The sequence below is a fragment of the Dysidea avara genome, chromosome 8, assembly GCF_963678975.1.
Source record: "Dysidea avara chromosome 8, odDysAvar1.4, whole genome shotgun sequence".
NCBI classification, from domain to species: Eukaryota; Metazoa; Porifera; class Demospongiae; order Dictyoceratida; family Dysideidae; genus Dysidea; species Dysidea avara.
In genome coordinates, this window is record NC_089279.1 from 22,072,334 (window position 1) to 22,087,867 (window position 15,534).

The 15,534-nt window shown below is 39.9% G+C and overlaps 1 protein-coding gene across 13 annotated transcripts in view; it reads right to left on the bottom strand.

Moving 5' to 3' along the window:
- Positions 1-1,356: 1,356 nt before the first annotated feature.
- The window catches only part of LOC136263546 (uncharacterized), a 129,524-nt gene continuing 115,346 nt past the window's right edge, over positions 1,357-15,534 (bottom strand). The window contains exons 1-23 of one of the 13 annotated variants that reach the window (XM_066058145.1): positions 10,626-10,761; positions 8,459-8,571; positions 8,226-8,378; positions 8,120-8,185; positions 6,751-6,979; positions 5,664-5,926; positions 5,422-5,528; positions 5,081-5,290; positions 4,851-5,030; positions 4,666-4,805; positions 4,284-4,622; positions 3,901-4,235; positions 3,730-3,845; positions 3,191-3,678; positions 3,117-3,144; positions 2,911-3,069; positions 2,687-2,866; positions 2,580-2,633; positions 2,451-2,526; positions 1,795-2,399; positions 1,669-1,741; positions 1,567-1,614; positions 1,357-1,510 (exon numbers count right to left, since the gene is read on the bottom strand). In XM_066058145.1, coding sequence (XP_065914217.1) covers positions 3,518-3,678; positions 3,730-3,845; positions 3,901-4,235; positions 4,284-4,622; positions 4,666-4,779 — 1,065 coding nt within the window. In that variant the 5' untranslated portion in view covers positions 4,780-4,805; positions 4,851-5,030; positions 5,081-5,290; ... (5 more) ...; positions 8,459-8,571; positions 10,626-10,761 and the 3' untranslated portion in view covers positions 1,357-1,510; positions 1,567-1,614; positions 1,669-1,741; ... (5 more) ...; positions 3,117-3,144; positions 3,191-3,517. Of the gene's footprint in view, positions 1,511-1,566; positions 1,615-1,668; positions 1,742-1,794; positions 2,400-2,450; positions 2,527-2,579; positions 2,634-2,686; positions 2,867-2,910; positions 3,070-3,116; positions 3,145-3,190; positions 3,679-3,729; positions 3,846-3,900; positions 4,236-4,283; positions 4,623-4,665; positions 4,806-4,850; positions 5,031-5,080; positions 5,291-5,421; positions 5,529-5,663; positions 5,927-6,750; positions 6,980-8,119; positions 8,186-8,225; positions 8,379-8,430; positions 8,572-10,625; positions 10,762-15,534 lie in introns of those variants that run through there. The other 12 variants (XM_066058153.1, XM_066058150.1, XM_066058147.1 and 9 more) reach the window with 12 other exon arrangements.

Below are 15,534 nucleotides of genomic sequence, written 5' to 3' on the forward strand. Positions count from 1 at the left end.
AACTAAAATCAGAAAGGACCCATCTTGCAGCACGTTGTTGGATTTTTTCTATGTCATATATTTAGTATTCATGATAAGGGTCCCAGACACAAGCTGCATACTCTATAACAATGGCCTTAAAAATGGTAATGTAGGCATTTTGCTTGACATTGCTACTACATTTACTTAAGTTACGCCGAAGAAAATTTAAGGATCTGTTTGCTTTAATGATGAGGGTACCTTTCCATCATTCAATTATTACCACATAGAAAGAATCAAAGGATAGAGTTTTATGCAGGTATCTTTCCACCATATATGCATCCTATTATTTATACTTACAAAGCATAAAACTTTAGCACTTGGCGCGCTGCGCGCTCCAAACGCTAAAGTTTTATGCTTTGTAGTTTTGGGAAATTGGATTTCGCCAAATCCAATTTCCCAAAGTTCAGCTGTTAAGCTGAATGGCCTGCCTTTTGTGGCCTCCAAGCGTTAATTGTTCCACTAATCGAAGCCACTACGTGTAGCAGATTACACTGCTCTCAGTGGCTATCAGACGAATGTTTCTATACACCATCACGATCTTTTAACAGTAGCCCACTATAGCCATAGGCCCTCTATAATCCATAGTATAGCTAGTTACCCTCATCTACACAAGAGCTAATAGGGCCTCCACTCACATGACAGTAGCAATCAATCCATCTTTTAGGTAATGAGAGTTCATGGGGCTTCCCTTGTACATGTAGCTATATGTCACAGGCTTTGCAGAGTAAAGCTAGCTAGCTTGATATGCTAGCTATAGGCATCAGCATAACTTGTACAACATCTCCTATTCAGCCTCCAGACAACAGGCCCCAGAGGGGAGCCCAGAACAGTCAGTGTTCAGTCATGGTAATCATCATTCTGACCAAACCTTATAATCAGTGGCCCATCTAGGGGATGGGGGACACTTCCTTCCCTTTTTCTTCCATAAAAAAATTCACAAAAGATCGATATACTCTAATAGAGCAGTCAGTAAAAGATTGTAGTAAAGGATTGTAGTATTCTTATCTATGGTCACACTGTGTAATCATCAATATCATAGACAGTAACTATGTCACTATCAAGTACTCCAGATCTCCACACTTTTTGTTTCTTACTTACTGTCAATGGTTTGATTTATTTTTACAGGCTGGATGGGTTGCCGTTGCCACCGTTCCCAAGTGCAATGTGTTACAGTGCTGGACAGCTGGAAATACCACCAATCAAACAAGCTAAGGCCACCAGACTGAAGTGACATAGGCGAGATCAATATCAAGACCCTATATAACCCCTCAAGCACATCTGGTCATAAGATAGTAACATACAACGAGCATGCACGTGTTTAGAACATCCACAAGCTTACGAATATCAAATTAATACCATTATCAACACATTCAACATAATACACATAGTGATACAATAGTCCAGTCCAGAAAATTATGAGATGTTGATCATCCTGGACTTAATCCCCCCCACAGTACGAGGAGATTATTACATCATCTTCAATACGTACCTAATAAAGATGGAAATAAGGTGATCCCTGCAATGTACAGAGAACATGCATCCTACTTTGTTTAAAAAGTTGCCTAAGGGTCACAATTGCAATGTGTCACCAGGCTAACAAAAATCAAAGGATGCATAGAACGACAGATTTTGTTAACAAATGCTTACCCCTTCATTGAAGTTTTGGAATGGTTCCAACATATCTCTGTTGATATGAAACATTTCTGGCTAACGCTGCATCCTGTAGTTATGGGAACACGCAACATGTTTTGTTCTAAATGATGCTCAACTTACTGCATCCACAAAGTACAGTCCTGGTTCAATTGTAAGACACATGCCCTCCTTAAGTATACTCGTTCAGTTCTAAGACTTGTCAGGTCCCGTACACTGGGACGTTCACGCAATGCTGACATTGGTAAGTGGATTCCTACAGACTTTATGAAGTTCAACTACAGAAAAGTAACAAAACACATGTACAGGGGGTCTCTACATTAAAAGGATCAAGGTCCTTGAAAGTACTGCCGCATTCTTCTTTCAAACAAATCTTACTTGGCATAAACCGGTAAGCCCCACTAGGAATCAAATCTAGGGGAACTACTTGAATGTTTGGTACAATTAATTAATTCACAATTCAAAGTGACTGCTTTATTAGAGTAGATTGCACAGGGTGCACATAACTGTAGTTAATGTAAGGATATTATGGAGATATAGTGATCAGGATGCAGAGGGTTGATGTCATATCATAAAGCGAATTCCATGAAATTTTTGCGACCAGATTCCAGTCCACCTTTTGTGAAGTTAAACCAAAAAGAGTGACACACCACTACTACTAGTAATAAGCATACACTGAATATTTTTTGGTATATATTGTCATTAAAAACTTGTTCCATCACTGCTTCCTAATATATAATAGTATACTCCATTCATGTACAAACAAATCGTACACTTACATTCAGAAAGTCCAAGTCCACTCCTGCAGCACCATGATGGGTTACACTGTCCTTCATTGTGATCACTGGGCGCCTACTGGAAGTAGTCAGTCCACTGAATTATCTTATGCACAGATCATCAAGGCAAACCTTCTCATTGTTAGTCTGTTTCCTACTGCAGCTGCCGCTGCTGCTGGGCGCCTACTGGAAGTAGTCAGTCCACTGAATTATCTTATGCACAGATCATCATGGCAAACCTTCTCATTGTTAGTCTGTTTCCTACTGCAGCTGCCGCTGCCGCTGCCGCTGCTGCTGTTCTCTCTCCCTCTGGGCAACTCGGTTCACCTTCTGTTGTGCCCTCCACTCAGCAACTGGCACTTGCCCTGGTAGGTTTGGGCAGTACCAGTTCCCATAATACTGGGTGTGCCCACTATGCACTAAAATGAACAATCAGGACATATAGTGTCTAGTTTGTAATTACCACTCAAAGGCTGGTGGCATTTGCTGCAATCATGTTGTTTATGCTTTTTGTGTTGGCGTGGTGGAGGAAGAGGTCCCTCCAGTCCAGCAGCAGCAGCTTCTTCCATCCTTCTCTTCAGTGCTCGCTTACGGTGCCAAATGGCGGTATGACACACAGTTCCTAAAACATGACATACACAAAATTGACGTACACAAGGTTTAACATACCTGTCTCCACTTCCTGTTCTTGGAATCCCTGCAAATTATACAATAATTGTTATGACTATACTACTAAGGATTACCAGCTCGCTGCTTGTGTGTCACTGTTAGTGGGGCAGCTAATTCCGGTGGTACTACTGTGCACTGGACCCGAGAACCCACATGAGTACCAGTGCCGGCAACAGCTCTGATCCTAGCCTGTCCAGATGTGTCATCCGGCTCGGAGAATTGATGGTGTGGTGCTGGAGGGGCAGGAGGGGAAGGTGGCTGGTTATTTGCTGGAAGATTCTCCTGTGCACAGAGTGGTGGAGCTACCATCTCTTGACCCTGCATTCCAGCCAGGATCTCCTTCCTCCTCTCCTCGTTCTTGTACCATTTTTGCTATCAATAAAAGAATCAAAACTTCAGCCTTATCGAATAGAGTGAGTAACCAAAGTGGTCTGATTAATAGCATACAATGCAAGGTTGGTCCCCTCCAGCAGGTCTAGGGAATTGTACAGCCGAGTCCGGATGGCAGTGTAATCCTGCAAAATTAGTTTCCATTTGGACAGGTAGGCTCTTTTCTGTCCGCCTACATGGAATGTGTCAGTACAGTATAACAATATTATATTCATGACCATACCGGCACCGCTGGTCCTTGTTGACACATTATGCCTAGTGCACAGTAGTAAGCAGATTGCTTCCACAACACGGCTCTTTAATGGAGACAATGGCACAGAGACTCCAGCGAGAATGCATCTGTGGTAACACATACTAGAGTATCGTTTACTACCACTTAAGTACGTCAGTATACCTCCTCATTTGCTCTGTGGTCGTGTGACCTGTCCTCTTCTGACCACAAAAGTGACCCCTCAAATTCAGTGGCTGAGACTTAAGGAGCACTTCTGTAGCCCTCTTATCATAAGGATCCAGGTCATCCCAGAGAGCCTTGATCTTCTGGACCTCTTCATTTGACACAGATAGCCCGTCCAGCCCAACAAGCACTTGGGCTAACTGTGCCACCTTCTCCCATCCTGGTATCCCCCTGGAGTCTACTGTGGTGGAACTGGCAGATATAATGTCATTGGAAGCAGTGGTGGTGGAACTGGTGGTTGCCATGGTGGTACCATCATCAATGGTAGTATCATCCTGACACATAAATAATTATATTACAATCTGTGTCCAATTAATTACTACTTCCATCTCATCGTCATCATCATCACCATCATCCTCATCATCTTCTTCTTCAGGTACTCCCATACCAACCATCCTGGGGTCTTCAGAAAAGGTGGCAGTGTCAGTGAAGGTGGCAGTGTCAGTGTCATCCTCTGCAAACCCTTCATCCAGTAGCTCTTCATGTAGCTCTTCATCTCCCTCCTCACCCTCAGCCAACTTATCTTCAGTGAGCTCAAGAAGCATGCCAGCTTGTTTGTAGAGGTATGACACCCAAAACAGCTCCCCCTCATTGTAGCATGTTGGTGTGTGATGGTACGGGAGTAGCTTGCTGCCGGAGACAGACTCGCTGACCTTGTTGACCTGATACGTCAGTCAGCAAGGGTGTAGTAATTTAAAAACTAACCTTGCTAGCAAGCTGCAAATTAAAAATGTGCATACTAGACTGCTGCTGCTGCCAGTGCTCGTGCCTGGTTCCACCTGGCCAAGCCCTCCAGTAAATAAGCCTGGAAGTGGACATCACTTGCAGATGACCCAGGGATAAATCTGGAAAAACAACTACATCACAGTTGTGAAAAATTGCAGATTAACCTGGCCAGGTGGAGGTGAAACGATTCCAGGGATGTTGTGCCTCTTGCACATCAAAACACTGGCAGCTCTACCCCATCCTTCTTGATGTGTCCTGTTACAGTAAACAGGGCCACGCTTGGAGGATCCTGAATACACGGGATGTGCTTCTTCTCCTCATTCCAGATGGGGACCATCTGTTTACTGAATGAAGTACACAAAATGAACTTTGGAGAAATCAGGGATACATGTACCTGAAAACAGGAACACCGAGTGAATCAGTTGCAGGGGTAAACTGCAGCAGCAAAGCCTCTATGTTCTTGAAGGTCTCGTCTGCTCCAAGAGTCCTTCTCCGGCAGTGTCTTGACAACTCATTAGTTGTGATGGCCTTCTGTATGGCACTCATGGAAGGAGTGCTCACGCCTTGTTGTTGCAGACACCCCCTCTTGGTAAACAGACACCCCCTAGGTAAACAACACCATCTTACATTACATTGGCCCATGTCAAGTCAGTCCCCAACATTGCTAAGGTGCACTTCATACCTCCATAAAAAGGTCTTGCCCAAACCCACCAAGCACACAATTCACCACTTTACCTGTGCCTCCACTTCAACTGACAATCTGTTGGATTTGGTAACCAATAGTTCACCTAGCAACTGAATTGACAGTATGATGGTCTTCTTGGTAACTTTACTGAGAGTGTCTGGAATAAGAACAGGTAACCAACAATAATCACCAAACAGTAAGTACAGTGTGAACCTGCTCAACAGGTTTGTGTGTTCATAGATATAGCAGAAACTTTAATAACTACAAAATATACTCAGATCATACAACACACCTTGGCAACTACTGGTAGCTATACTCTTGAAGTGCATGAACCATTTCTTGATGTCAGCAAACTCCATCAGTCCAGGGAAATTTGAGAAAAGCATTTTAAGGAAAAGTATAAAACCTAATAGTTCCACCAATCGCTTGTCTCTGGCAGCGGCCGTCTCCTCTTCAAGCTGACTGGAGTGTGAAAGGATGTTGAGTTGATGGTATAGAGCAGCTAGTAGAAACTGGATTACTTCAGGTGGTGACTTCAACACATCAAGTCTTTCCCTGTAATATGGAACAAGTGTTGAAAAGCAGCTCTGCAGCCTGACACTTCTTCAAGCTCTTGTAAAGGAGCTTGACCATAAGCACAAGCACTTGAAGCATGCCAATGTATTACAGTGTTAACTCCAAGTGTTGTAGTGCTTGCCTAGTGGGTGCATGTGGGGCTGCACAAACACCAGTACTATCGATGACTTTCTATACCATATTTTTATAAGGAAGTAGAAGGTCATAAAACCTATCATCTACTGTTTTATAGTGCAACGAAATTATCTGATTGTTGTGGTATTCACATACTGCTTTTATATGAACATTTCCTTTGTGAGATAAGTGGATTTAAACTTTGAACCAGGGTAGAAATGATACTTCAGTTATGCAAACATTCTGGAACCAGAACTCTTAAAAATCTGAAATAGTGTGTAAAAAGCATAAATATCTTAATAAAACAATTACTTGCTCTAATGTATATATAGAACCGTCAACTACTCTAATAGAACAATCATTTTGGAGTTCGGCTGGACAGAATTCTGGATAACTGCAATTACACTGTACGTGGAAATAATCGTTTGAGTCCTACAATGTACAGGCAGGTGTATATATTCATCAATCAGATGGCTACCACTTAGCATACAATAACACACTTGTCAAATTGCAGTACAAGTCTCATGTCAGGAACACTATACGACATTCACTGGGTATTGATGCTACAAGTTCTTAAGGCACACACATGCACACACAACACACTACACTATGCCATAAATGCACACAAACTACACTTCGTGCAGGCACCAAAAAGACATAGTCACACTATAACAATTTATTTCACTGACCCAGCAATAAGTTGCAGCAGTTGAGAACAGCTGAGGACCACTCTCTCGTTGAGCACATATTTGTTCTTTTCGTCATCATTAGCTACCACCAATTGAGCCTGCTGGCTAGACAGGAGGTTGTCTAGCAACTGTAAAATTCCAGAGTTGATGAACAGCTGAAGGTCAGTTGGCTCATGAAAAAACGATAACTGAGATAACCCCAATAGAAGGTACTTGTTGTTTATAGCTCCTGGAAAAAAAGAACGCAATTGTGCTTTACACCAGTTGAGGCAAAGTTATAGCATAGAGGCTTTGCACTTTTAGCTGCTTTTGAGGCTTATCTAATATTGCAGGGATGTTCCCACAATGGTTAGCAGTAGTTAGCTATGACTAGCACTCAGAAAAAATAGCCACTACCTCACCTGTCAAGCTTAAGGACCCACACATTTTATCCTACACTCTTGTCTCTTATAACCGCCACTATTCTAAAGCTAGGTACATCCCTGTTATTGCATCCTAGTAATGTGGACAGTTTGTTTCACTGCATACACACATAACACAAACAACACACAGTTCACACAGGAAACAATTCCATACCAAACTTAGAGCCATCACTGTACAAATTGATGTTTTGTTTGTTCCTACTGCCTAATGCTATGATTCCAAAGTAACTCAACATATTAGGCTGAAATTTTGGCAGTCCATTCTTTGGTCCTTGTAGATAATAGGGAAACAATAAAAGCAAATTTGGAAAAGGTGCAAATAGGCTGGTTTTTGCTGAGATGATATTGTTTCTTTATTGTAGGAGTATAGTAAAAGTTGTTGTATGGTGAAATTTTAGTTGGTAACAGGTGGACATAAAATCACTGAAATACAGGTGCACGTACCAAAGCAGACTTGATATATTTGTACTATTGATCAATAATATTAATGAATCATTGTTACATGTGATATTTTGCAGTTTGGTACACACACACACTGATACTCCATTGATTTATGTCCACCTACAACCAACTAAAACTTCACCATTCAATAAATTTTGTTATAAACCTTCAATAAAGATATGATGAGCATCAAGATGAATACATACACTCTAATTGCTTGTAAAATTGCATGGCCATTAGACATAGAGATGTACTGTCATAGTGTGTGAAGCAAGCATGCATGGTGGGACGTATAACACAATGTGACTAAGGTATTGACTGGAAAAATGCAGAAGTATAAAACTATAACTACAACTACAAGAAAAAATACAACTTCACACAACTACAACTACAAGAAAAAAAAATGATATAGTTTTCACATCCATAAAATCTGAGTTGTCTCATGCATATATGCACACACGCACCTACACAATACACACTCTTTATCATACTTCGAGGTTACAAACCTGAAAGCACTTGAAAAAGTCTGATCCATGCCAACTGTTCTTCAAATCCGGCATCACACATAGAGCCTATAATTGCTATTATGCAATACTACCTTTACTTACTAACCAGGCCTGATAGAACAGCGTCAGTCTTCAAAAGAGACTGAATTGTTTCCAAGATTGGTATATGCATCAGACAATCTTGTTCCGTAATGCATTGTCTCTGAGCACCACAACCTTTCCACACACGGCGATCGCCAAGGAAAACCGTTAAATGCTCCTGCAAGATAAACACGTTTATAATAAGGGACGATGATTAGTATAATTATTACAATCAGATTGAAGTGTTCCTTGCAATACCTGACTTGATGATACTGTGTTTCTAATCCTAAAAACAAATGTTCATGATGCTCAAAGCATTCTTATAGGCCTTCAAAACTGGTGAAATCAGCTTGATGCAACAGTTTATAAACCTAAAATATAACACAAGTATGTCACAATTTATGTGTAAGCCATTTGTTCACTCTAGATACAGATCAATATCTCACATAATAGATACATGTGCTTAAGCTCGCAAAATTGTACTTGCACATGCCATGCAGGCTTATTGCCATACAGTAATGTAAACCCCGGAAAATTGGAAGTAACCTATGACAGTCCCAGTAGCCTCTGTACGGAAAAGCAACACATCTTGATTACCAGGATACTGTTTTTATCCTAAGGTTCTATTCATTAAAGTGGTCGCTAATATTTGAAATGGATTACCACATGTTAGCATTTGACCGTAAAACAAAGGTTGAGACAGTAAAATGATCCTTTCCAACATGTCATAGAGATGAAATTTAACACTTCTGGCCCTCTTCGACATGTTGGAATTAACTTTCAAACCAGCAGACAGCAAAAGTTGGCAAACGGATACAAGTGTTTGGTCTATATTCACACCTTTGAAGAAATTTCTCCTTATTTTTTATGTACTGTACATGTAATAATGACAGTTCAAAGACAACGAAATATTTTCAAGCAAAGTAAAGCCAAAACAAATATATTAGTAGTTATATTAGTAGAACTGAAGGGGTCTGGAAAACTTCTCATGGTCACTGTTTTGAAAAAAAAAAAAACTTTCATTCAGTTGATAATATACCATAATTATTTCAAATGCTTTTAGATGTTTATTGCCAAGATTCGGAATTTGAGATTGGGGTTTTCCTACACTAATAGTGTGTTTTTGAAGTCAGCATCAAAGCCAAATAATCTCTAGTAAAAAGCCAGTTTGATTGTACATAATGGGAGTCAGGAAACAAGCTGATCAGACTTATATACGGTCTCCATATTCTGAAAGTGATGCGTGTATAAACACTAGCCACTCTTCTCCGCTTCCATCTTTTAAACAACCAACAGCATCAACAATTGGATAACATGCTTGCATTTCATAAAATTTAAGTGTATCTTAGCCTACACTTGAATAACCAATTGAGTTACCATTGAAAAAAATGCATTAAGGAATTAAAAAAAGGACAACAGCATGCACTTGAGACCAATTACCTGGTTGCATTAAAGTTGCAGTGGGGTACATCAAACCTGGAATCAGGCCACCCCTACAATCAACATTCTGATGATGAAAAGTACCGTGGCAAGCTGGTCAATTTACTGTATAGCCACTGAGCATAAACTGAATGCTATGTATTATGGCATATACCTATGTGATACTACGCTACACAACACACTTAACAAAGCCTACGACAGCCAATAGCCACTGTACTACGACCTCTGACTGAGGTCAAAGAGACAGGTCAAAGGACAAGGCCGATTTTACAAAAACAAAGGTCAACCTGTTTACTCAGCACAGTAAAAGCTTGGTGAGTAGTAGCGAACAAAAATGTAGTATAAATTTATGGAATAAAGTCAAAATTTAAGGCAAATTTGCGTCAATGGTCAAAATCGAAATCAATCTTGACCGGCTTTGGCTGCAGTTGCAGATCGTAGTACAGAGGCTATTGAAGTGACACTTCCTCGAGCGAACCAGCATTGGAATGCCTATGCACCATACGCAAGTCTAGTCTGGTACATCGCAGACCCTATCAGCAGGGCGCTTATCGATTGGAGATTATAATCTCCAATCGATAAGCGCCCTGCTGATAGGGTGTACCAGACTAAGGCATATAATCTCCAATCGATAAGCGCCCTGCTGATAGGGTCTGCGATGTACCAGACTAAGGCATATAATCTCCAATCGATAAGCGCCCTGCTGATAGGGTCTGCGATGTACCAGACTAAGGCAAGTCCTCTTGGGGCCGGACTAGTAACACACAGGAGATTGTACTGTTGAAGGTGTAGGCAGCTGAAGTCCCACCTGGTTACCCATCACAACATTCCTTTTGACAGAACTGTATTAAAGGGCTATAGTGAAATCCTTAGAAAATTTTTTCTTTATTCCACTGGCTCAATATTAGCAAGTATGCCCGACCCCAAATGCATGGCTTACTACTACCGTGAACACATAGGATGCGTACATGAACAAGAAATTTACCAAAAATGCCTAAATCCATCTACCGTTTGCTTCTGACCTCGTATCATGTTTGACGCGCACTTCTGAAGCGCACTTGGTGACGGACACACAGCCAAACTACAGCCACCTTAACCATCGCCGTTTTTTGTACGAATCTTAAACCTTTGTGGATAAGTGACAAATGGTTTATTCTTGCAGACTACATCAATTGAACAAGCTCGAACAAGCGTACACATTCCTTATAAGCGCCCGTTAACTATAAAAATATTTCTTCCAAGTACTACACATTCAAGGCTACATTTCTCATTCACGCCAACTTAAAAGTATATGAAAATCGCTGCATGGCTCTACCACACATAGTTCTATTTCATAAAGAGAGCTCAGATTCATAGCTGATTTGGATCCAGCTATTTGCATGTTTGAAATTTTGCTTTCGTCAACTATGTTATGCTACTTAACTACATAACGGAATAATCAACAACTATAAGTTTTTATAGGATAAATTTCCTTCATTGTCTGAACAGTTCTGACAAAAAATTGAGGCTTTTCAACAATGGCACCATGATATACCAGAACACGCAAGTATTAATAGTGTGTCAGCAATTAGGACACGCTTATTTTTTGGTCCTTTTCACTTCAAACAATTTTAAGCTTTGTTGGCCACATATGATCTCAGTTTGTAAATAATAGCATTAGTCATCTTGGAGGATTTAGCAAAATCGTACTTTTTAAGTAGGTATTTTTAAAATTTATATCTCTGGTCAGTAATCATGCTTCAACACAAAAAGTGACGTGTGTCATGAAGAAACTAGATATGGCACAATATGAGGTATTTAGATGTTGTGAAAATTTATCTTGTAACTGGCTTCAGAAGTTACTAGGTTACAATGGAAATGAACTGAATGGCACAACACATTGTACTGGGAAATTACAAATATTTGAAGTGATTAAAGCTGATGATAGTGGTCACAATAGGTTACAATGGGTAACAGTGGGTTACGATAGGTAACAATGGGTTACAGTAGGTAACAATGGGTTACAGTAGGTAACAATGGGTTACAGTAGGTAACAATGGGTTACAGTAGGTAACAATGGGTTACAGTTGGTAACAATGGGTTACAGTTGGTAACAATGGGTTACAGTAGGTAACAATGGGCTACAGTAGGTTACAATGGGTTACAGTAGGTTACAATGGGTTACAGTAGGTTACAATGGGTTACAGTAGGTAACAATGGGTTACAGTAGGTTACAATGGGTTACAGTAGGTTACAATGGGTTACAGTAGGTAACAATGGGTTACAGTAGGTAACAATGGGTTACAGTAGGTAACAATGGGTTACAGTAAGTTACAATGGGTTACAGTAAGTTACAATGGGTTACAGTAAGTTACAATCGGTTACAGTAGGTTACAATGGGTTACGGTAGGTTACAATGGGTTACAGTAGGTTACAATGGGTTACGATAGGTTACAATGAGCTACAGTAAGTTACAGTAGGTTACAATAGGTTACAATGGGTTACGGTAGGTTACAGTAGGTTACAATGGGTTACAGTAGGTTACAATGGGTTACAGTAGGTTACAATGGGTTACAGTAGGTTACAATAGGTTACAATGGGTTACAATAGGTTACAATAGGTTACAATGGGTTACAGTAGGTTACAATAGGTTACAATGGGTTACAGTAGGTTACAATGGGTTACAGTAGGTTACAATAGGTTACAATGGGTTACAGTAGGTTACAATGGGTTACAATAGGTTACAATGGGTTACAGTAGGTTAAAATGGGTTACAATAGGTTGCAATGGGTTACAGTAGGTTACAATGGGTTACAATAGGTTACAATGGGTTACAGTAGGTTACAATAGGTTACAATGGGTTACAATAGGTTACAATGGGTTATGGTAGGTTACAATGGGTTACAATAGGTTACAATGGGTTACAGTAGGTAACAATGGGTTACAGTAGGTTACAATGGGTTACAGTGGGTTACAATCGGTTACAATAGGTTACAATGGGTTACAATAGGTTACAATGGGTTACAGTAGGTTACAATAGGTTACAATGGGTTACAATAGGTTACAATGGGTTATGGTAGGTTACAATGGGTTACAATAGGTTACAATGGGTTACAGTAGGTAACAATGGGTTACAGTAGGTTACAATGGGTTACAGTGGGTTACAATCGGTTACAATAGGTTACAATGGGTTACAGTAGGTTACAGTGGGTTACAGTGGGTTACGGTAGGTTACAGTAGGTTACAATGGGTTACAGTAGGTTACTATAGGTTATGGTAGGTTACAATGGGTTACTGTAGGTTACAATGGGTTACGATAGGTTACAATGGGTTACAGAAGGTTACAATGGGTTACAGTAGGTTACGGTAGGTTACAATAGGTTACGGTAGGTTACAATAGGTTACAATGAGTTACAGTGGGTCACAGTAGGTTACAATAGGTGACAGTAGGTTACGGTAGGTTACAATAGGTTACGGTAGGTTACAATAGGTTACAATGGGTTACAGTGGGTCACAGTAGGTTAAGTGGATTCAAAATTTCTTAAGTAATTGTAGACAAAGGATTTGTGTCAGTGGATCAGCTTCTTTCTGCTCTACTGTAATCAGTGGTGTTCCACAGGGCAGTGTCTTAGGGCCTTGTATCAACTTTATTTTAGTGCACTTGTATCGAGTCCAACCGCCTCTGATATCAATAAGTATTGGAATAGTGTAAAATGGTGCAAAAAGATTGTTTGAATTTGTGATGTGATAAGGAATTCCTTGTATACTTACACAAAAGGTAAAACGACATTGTAGTCTCTGGTGCTCCAAGGCATTAATTGCCAAAAATCTCAACCCACTTTCCCGTACACTTAGCAACTAGAATGGTTGAGGGCATTACTACCAACTTATCTACTGATTTAGAAGTAGTCAGTGAGGAGAAAGATCTTGGCGTATGTGTAGGAGTGACTTAAAGCCATCTCTACACTGTCAGAGAGCTGTAGTTAAATCTTCTCGGGTTCTCTGTTTTATCAGAAGGTGTTAGTTGATATGCTTGTCTTTTTATTCAAAATGTATGTACGTCCCATATTGAGTACTGTGTACAGGTTTGGAACCCTTATCTGGCCAAAGATATAAACATACAGTACTAGAAAAAGTTCAGAGACAAGCCACCAATACCTTCATGATCTCACATTTGTCATATGAAAGCCGCTTAAAAATAAGGTCTGTATCCCTTTACTATAGATGCCAAAGGGGTAATTTGATTGAAGCCTACAAAATATTGAATAACTACTATGACATGGAACCTACTATTTGCACCCCTGTAGTTCAACCATTACCAGAGGCCATGGGCATCAGCTAAAGTTGATGCCTAGGTCATCAGCTAGACGACACATTTTTTGCTAATAAATCAATGGAACTATTTACCAAACACATGCAGTTGTTTTTAAGGAAGAATACGTGTCCAGAATGTTCTAGAACTCCGTAGAACTATTTAGAACTTTGAGGAAATTTGATCATTCTAGTTATTGCAGAATGTGCTAGAACAGTAGTATCTATAGATGATTTAGTTTTATACAAAAGGACTTGTCATTTGTATGCTGTTATCTCTGATTTTGCTCAGTTATAAAGTTGTTGCTAGTTGTATTCTGCTGTAGTACTGTTTTTAATATTACAAGTATCTCTAAACTAGTCATTCTACTGGACTAGTAGCTATCTCTGCAACAGTTGTAACTGCACCACCATAGCAATGTTAACATTCAAGCACTATAATTATATCAATGTTTAGATAATTTCTGGAAGCGAACCACTGTAACTGTTTGTAACAGATTGTAGCCTATCATAACCTGTTGTAATTGTAATCAACCGTAGCTTCTTGTAACCCACTGTAACTTGTTGTAACCCATTATAACATGTTGTAACATACTGTAACCTGTTGTAACCCACTGCAACCTACCGTAACCAATTTTAAATTACTGTAACCCATTGTAACGTACTATAACCCATTGTAACCTACCATAACCCATTGTAACCTATCGTAACCTACCATAACCCATTGTAACCTATCGTAACCCATTGTAACCTACCGTAACCCATTGTAACCTACTGTAACCCATTGTAACCTACCGTAATCCATTGTAACCTATTGTGACTTACTGTAGCCCATTGTAACCTACTGTAACCCATTGTAACCTATTGTAACTTACTGTAACCCACTGTAACCTATTGTAACCTATCGTAACCTACTGTGATCTATTGTAACCTACCGTAACTCATTGTAACCTATTGTAACTCACTGTAACCCATTGTAACCTATTGTAACTCACTGTAACCCATTGTAACCTATTGTAATCCATTGTAACCTATTGTAACCCATTGTAACCCACTGTAACCCATTGTAACCTACTGTAACCCATTGTAACCTACTGTAACCCATTGTAACCTACTGTAACCCATTGTTACCTACTGTAACCCATTGTAACCTATTGTAACCCATTGTAACCTATTGTAACCCATTGTAACCTACCGTAACCTATTGTAACCCATTGTAACCTATTGTAACCCATTGTAACCTATTGTAACCCATTGTAACCTACTGTAATCTATTGTAACCCATTGTAACCTACTGTAACCCATTGTAACCTATTGTAACCCATTGTAAGCTACTGTAACCCGTTGTAACCTATTGTAACCCATTGTAACCTACTGTAACCCATTGTAACCTATTGTAACCCATTGTAACCTACCGTAACCCATTGTAACCTATTGTAACCCATTGTAACCTATTGTAACCCATTGTAACCTACTGTAACCCATTGTAACCTACTGTAACCCATTGTAACCTACCGTAACCCATTGTAACCTACCGTAACCCATTGTAACCTATAGTAACCTACTGTAACCCACTGTAACCCATTGTAACCTATTGTAACCCA